The following is a 6,861-nucleotide window of genomic DNA, read 5'->3' on the forward strand; positions in this document are numbered from 1 at the left end:
GAACCAAAAGCTTCATTATCTCTCGCACATTTTAATGATTCAAAACATGGAATTAAACCAACAGAACCATATACTAGTTTCAAATCAAGCTACTGCCACAATATGATAAAAAACCAACTAGTTCAGAAGTTGATAGTTATTAATTTATAACACAAGCTAAGGACAATAACAATTAGTTACTTGTGCACTACATCAAACCAGAAAAATATAGCAGTTCGAGCATAGATGACTCGTACATGCTGTAAAACCAGGGTTCCACTGGTCAAAACAGCCTTAGCGCCACCTTCTATCCGTGTCCGAGAAACAGATACACTGTCATCAGAGTTCTTTGCTACAGATGATGGGAACTCACTCGGACCACTGGCAGTACTCACAATTGGGCATGAGAGGTAGTCTAAGGGGTTATCATCACACTGGAGTACGCATCCCTCTATGGTCAGCCTTCCACTCCGATGAAGCAAGCAACATCCCAGCTCAGCCCTTACTGTAAGATTTGCCACCTTACAAGTGGACAGGAACTCCAATGCACTACCCAAGAACAATCACATTATTTATATGCAAAGTTTTTTTGTATGACAGGAAAAGAAAACAAAATGGAAGCTTGCAGACCTGTCTGACCCCCGAGAACATATTAATACTGTGTCGTCAGGATGCTCGCCCCCTCCAATCTGAACAAGATAAGCAATGGTAAAAGAGGTAAAAAAACAATCAAAAAGGAAAAATTGGTACATTTTGGTGGTTGATAGATATTGGCCAAAGCTTCCAATGTTTGTTGGGGTCAAGTTTGTGCATCTCCGAGCTCAATTAGGGGCACAGATTGCAGGATAAGTTTTATATCCACTTGACTTTAGGTAGCACAGTCAATGCATGTTGTACATCTCCATTCCTCTGTGAGCACTGAGTGCCTTTCCCTATGTTGTGGAGTAGTGGTAAATTCCATGCAGAAACTTTGTGCAACTCAATGTTAGAATGGTAGTTTACCACAAATTATTGCTAAGAAAAATTGTCAAGTAAAAGGTTATATAAGTTATTAGGGTCATCTTGTCCATTCCCCCCAAACTTGATGGTTGGTTTTGGTAATCCACTTGAATACAATCTTTGGTCCAAAGCCACTTGACTAAAAGGCATTGAAGTTAGGTTACCTACAGAAAAACAACCAACAATCAACGAATGAAAATTCAGTTGCTAACAGAGGCTAGCAAGGCAACACCAGGAACCTTCTAAGCAGAATAAAGAAGGGTCAAAAGAATTATGTTAATTAAAAGGGTCAATGGTTCAACAACAGCATATACAACATAAAATCTGAGCAGACTAGTAGTGACAGTGCTGGGCTTTAACTTTATCTCTACATCAACGCCTGACAAATAAAAAGCTTGCAAGTTTGAAGGCAGCCAACAAAGGTACAAAAGCAAAAAGAAATGTGTGTGTGTGTTTATATATATATATAATAGAAAGAGGGCAAAGGGGAGGTGAGGGGTCCTCTCACCATAGAGCTCACATGTGTCTTCTCCTACTCTCCTTTCTTGCATATTTATTTTTAAATGAAATCATTAAAAATATAACAAGGCAAAATTGAAACCCTCATGGGTCTGATTTGTCTCTCATAAAATTCATACTTACCCTCTCATAAAATTCATATTTACTTTCTCTCTCACCTTAATAGCCAATGTTTGTAACATCCCTCCCCATTAAATCCTTCTTTTTCTCTTAAATCTCTTTTAATCTCTTTTGGATATATCTAATAAAGTAGGCTTAAGGGCTAACCTAAAAACGAACCCTAGCTTTGACCCACAAGAATGTCAAAACCCAAATTTGCCCACCAATACATGGGGTGAAATAATTTCCTTCTTATATAAACGTCTAAAGAAACCATTTCTCCTTTCCATGGGTTATTAGTTTTTTCTCTATTCTTTCATTAATTTAATGTGGATTTGTTTCATGGATTCTTCTGGTTCAACAATAAAAGAATGAGCCTTTGGTTATCTTCGTCAGTTCAATTTTGAAATTATTTTTTAACTTGGTTATTAATTTCATGTTAAGCACATAATTTTTGGCTATATAAAATGGAATAAATTTGAAGCTCAATAACTAAAAGGAAAAATAATTATTTTCTACTATTTTATATGTAAAGAACTAAAAATATATAAAAACTTTGGTGAATCACCATTACTTCATTTTTTCCCCTTAAAATTACATTTTTGAAAAGCAGCTTGTGCATCGTACAGGTCACTGCTAGTTAAACTAAAACGAGAACGCCCAATTGTTAACTGTTAATGTTTTATTGCTCATGAAACATGGTTTGACAGGGCAAGATAATAGGGTATCTCATAATCAGAAGTTTTTCCCCATGTTTACAGGCAGTTGCAGCATATCTCAAACATTTTCCAGATTAATGTAGTGTTACCCAATTTGAAAGTTGAGCATTTATCAGGTAATGATTGATAATAAAGCAACACCTTAGGTTCTGTTTATTTCAATATAAAATGGGTTGAAAATATTTTAGGCTGAAATATTTGGGATATATTTCTGCTCTGTTTTCAATGGAAATTAATTTTTTTTTCTTGCCTTTTTTTACAGGTAATGTATTCCTTGCCATTTACATCAAACAAATTAGAAGAGATGGAAAGCAAAGTTTTCACTGTAAAAGGGGCATAAATAATATCTGCAATATTTAAATCAGAAAAGTTTTACTCCATTTTATGGAGAAACAAAGACGGTCTTGAGGAATAGAACTTTGAACATACCAGGCAAAGTGGCTTTTTAATCTGAATATTACATGCAAGATGATTTCCTCCAGCAGCAATCAGAATGGTGTCACCAGGCCTATTAAAATAAGTTACATTTACAAAACCTTCTTTTCTCTGTACTCACATGATAAGGGGATATGGCTTCACTAACCTTGCAGCAGAAATGGCAGTTTCAATGTCAGGAAAAACTCCAGGTTCAGTTGGATCCTTGATGGACCGGTCTACACGAAGCCATAGACGAGGATGGCATGCCAGGAAACACCATCTGTGGCAAACGAGGGCGGTGTTATACCGATCTGCAAACCCAACATCAATTTGTGACAGAGAATGCAGAATAACATACTGAATATGCAACCTTCTCTTTTAAAAATTTAAATGCAAACTTGGTTGACTTGTCAAACAAAACCAAGTACAAAAAGAACTATACTACATAAACTCGATCAGAAAAAACATTAGTGCATGTACAAAAATGAAATGTGAAGATTTATACAAAAAAGAGAAACTCAAGAGTTGTTTGGCTTTTCTGGGACAGTACAGATATAGAAGGAGATCTAGTTACTCTTGATGTTAAAATCTTTTCTGGGACAGTACAGATATAGAATGGGATCTAGAATGTGAAGATTTATACAAAAAGGAGAAACTCAAGAGTTGTTTGGCTTTTCAGGTAATCGGTTGATCCATTATATGTCCAATATAGATATAAGATTCAGGTCTTGTCCTTTATAGTTTCCTTTGAGTTTAATGAAGGTTTTCTTATTCAGAAGGAAAGAACTGATGCACTATTCTCAAATAAAAAATGATGAATGATGATACAGACAGGTTCAGCTCATGATTTTTTTCTTTGTTTTTGTAACTTTATAATGCGGAAGAATGTCCAAGTACAATTGTAGCCCTGGCTAGGATTGACGCAAACTGAAGCCCAACCCTAAGAAGAAGCTGTCAAAGTACACACACCCATAATGAGAATAAACTCATGGTGGTCAAACAAAGTTTGAACTGCATCTTCTCTATTACCCCTAACCCAAGTCAAAGTTGAGAATTGAGATGATACGGATTGGTTGGGGATTGGGAAAGCTGCGTTTTTAATGTCTCCATAAGGGTTTTCTCAAAAAGTCTTTCTGATGCAACTAAACCAAACAATCCAACTAGTTCCATGCACATGTGCATAGAATCAATTCTTTTGCAAGAAAAAGTAATACTAATACAACCAAATCGGACCTACTGGTTACGGACAAACACTCAACTTAAGCTCCACTATGTGCTTCTTTATCTTGAAATAATTAGGCCTGGGTTGTGTCCATTTGGAATTTCCCAGCTTTAGCAGATAGTGGTATGTCGAGATTTACTTCATCACCATTCACCTTATAGGAACCATTCTGATAGCTGGCCATTGTTATCCGATGAGTTGACATAACTAGTACAGTTCGATTGATTACATAATAATGTATTATGTGTCTGAGACCAGATTACCCACCAATAGCCAAGATGATCCAGAGAAAGAACACCGGAACACACAAGAAGACGCCGGAGAGAGACCAAAAAGCCCACCATATTTTCCCATATTATTCTTCTTAACGTAATATGTTCACAGATTTTCCTTACAAGACCTACATACATAACAGAATAATGGAATTCTGAGTTCTTCTTGAAGGTATTTCACCTACGTGTCCATCAAAGCTAAATTATTTGCCTTTCAGCTATTCGTATAGCAACAGACGCAAGACTCTCAACAATTTCACATTGGCAGAAGCACTTCCAAGACTGATTAGAAACTGAATTGCAAGGAAATTCCAAATTGAACAAACAGGTCTAGGGTTAAAGGCTAAATGGTACTCAAATTCAATCTTTTCCTCACCAACCCCACAAACCCACGAACCAATACAACCGACACAGACATAGAAAGGGGTTCTTGGTGATTAGATAATTGAATCCTATATATTTCAAATTCAACAAGAAAGCAGTATCGAGGTTCACAGAAAATTAGGGTTTTTTGGAACAAGAAAAGCACAAAAGCGAACCTGGAATTGGGGATAAAAAACTGAAGATGTGCATAAGACAACCGTCGTCGAGATTGTTTATAGGCGAAGCAGGGGAGGAGCTGCTCCTGCTGCTCCGCTTCCACCTTCGCTTCTCCTGAATCTCCACCATGGCGGTGACCTTCGGACCGCTACCAACACCGTCACCTGAGTCTCAGCCTCTCAGGCCCTCGACCTCAAAAAGTACTCCATTTTCCAGCGCATGCGCCTAGACAGTACACGCAAACGCAATGGTGTATATACATTGGAAAAAATATTTTGACTGAATGAGGGATCCCTCACATGAGGGTTACTTTTCTTTTATCGGATTGGAATCTACTTGACATCCATACACATCTTGAAATCAAGGTGGTGTAGAGTTTTCAGAGCTCGCAGTTCTATGAGTTGGATTAGGATCTTGTTCTCCTAGAGGTTCGGGAACTGTAGGAACTGTACCATGCAATAAATGGTCCCAGATTTTGCTGGTTCCTGTTTCTACTAAACCTGAGTGAGTTCGAGTTCTCCGCCCCACAACGGCCCACATCACATCCCCGCTGTGTATTGGGAATCAGTCCCGATGTTCACAGTACACGGCGGGGATGTGCTATGGGGCGGCCCCTTCTAGGGTGGAGATGTGATTTCGGACCCAACTGGCAACTTCAGCCGCACATTCGGAATATCTCCCATCAATGATAAGTAGGGACGGCAATTTTACGAACCGCCTTGAACGGGGCGGATTTCCCTGATCACAAAATGTATACGGATTGGGCTCGGGGATTTTTCTATTGCCCCAGACCGGGGACTGGGTGGGGATGGGGTCTGCATATAAATCCCCGAACTTACCCCGACCCCGGTTATGAATTACAAAAAGTCAAAAGGTATTAGGTAATATGTAATAGGTTAGGTTTTGAGTCTTTTGACGTTTTGCCTTGCCGCCTAGGTTTTGTTTCTCTCTTCACAGACTTCATTGATTCACTCCTCGAGACTTCAACTCTTCCGGTCTTCATAAGGGTACTTTCTTAAAAGTGCTTTTATAAAAGTAGTTTCACAAAAGTACTTTTATAAAAGTGCTTTCAAAGGGTGTATTTTGAAAATTTGAAAGAAAATGAAGGACAAAATAGTCTCAAATGCTTATTTAGGTGTTTTTTAGAGAAAAGATTACCAAACACCTAATATAAAATAAGTGGTTATTTAAAAAAATAAGCACTTGAAAATTTTAGGTGCTAAATGCAAATAAGTGTTTATTCGAATAACAAGTACTTATTCAATAAGCATTTATTTTTAACTTAAGCACTCCCAAACATGACCTAAAGTCTCTTAGAATACGCTCTACATTGACCGAGACACCTGATAGAGCACTGTGCGCTAGCCAATCTGTGGCCAGATTTACTTCACAATAAGTATGATGAAAGGTGATGGTAGAGTTGATGAGGAGACAAACACCGACATTCTTTGATGATGCTCTCCATTCTCTATGAGGCTTCATTGTCTTCCTTAGGCAAGATGTTGAGTTTGAGCTTGAAGTCACCTTCAATCATGATCGGGTAATTTTTAAAGTTGGTGGCGATGTTGATGATTTCCCAAACAGTCCAAGCTTCAGCTAAATTAATCCAAGTAAAACCAATGCTATAGGGTTTAAGGTCAAGAACAATACATACAATACAGCACCAACCATCAGTTCTGCAAGAGGCATTTTTATGGTCCCGAACTTGGGATTAATCCACACAATAGGCTACTACACTTAGTATTATCATTAGTTTCATTCTCCTGGATATTTTTCAAAAGACACACAATTAAAATCTCTATCTAGAATAATATGAGGGTGCAAGGTTTTATTGTTTGTCGTTTCTATTTTTTCAAATAAGCCAAAGAATAATAGCAAACTTTTCCATGAATAAGAGATCATTAGAAGGATTCGACCACTTAGAAATTCGGATCCACTAGTTATTAATAGTCAATTCATTACCATTACCATTTGGAACTGGGAGATTTGTATTTACTATTTACCAAATTTGTTTGAATAAATTACAATTAAGGAACAAATGATCTATATTTTCCTCTTCACCACAATGGTCACAACTACCATCATCGTTTAGACC

At 37.5% G+C, this 6,861-nt stretch overlaps 1 protein-coding gene across 1 annotated transcript; it reads right to left on the reverse strand.

Annotated features, from left to right (window-relative positions):
- Nucleotides 1–71: 71 nt before the first annotated feature.
- On the reverse strand, nt 72–5,198 carry SKIP5 (SKP1/ASK-interacting protein 5). The gene is made up of 5 exons (XM_088969702.1): nt 4,766–5,198; nt 2,899–3,043; nt 2,745–2,823; nt 610–668; nt 72–528 (listed from the first exon to the last, which is right to left on the reverse strand). Exons 1-5 carry the CDS (start codon nt 4,893–4,895, stop codon nt 177–179), a joined length of 765 nt encoding a protein of 254 aa, XP_088825828.1. The 5' UTR covers nt 4,896–5,198; the 3' UTR covers nt 72–176.
- Nucleotides 5,199–6,861: the final 1,663 nt, after the last annotated feature.

This window comes from Nelumbo lutea, chromosome 2 (assembly GCF_056320005.1).
Source record: "Nelumbo lutea isolate HS-2025 chromosome 2, American lotus-T2T, whole genome shotgun sequence".
NCBI lineage: Eukaryota > Viridiplantae > Streptophyta > Magnoliopsida > Proteales > Nelumbonaceae > Nelumbo > Nelumbo lutea.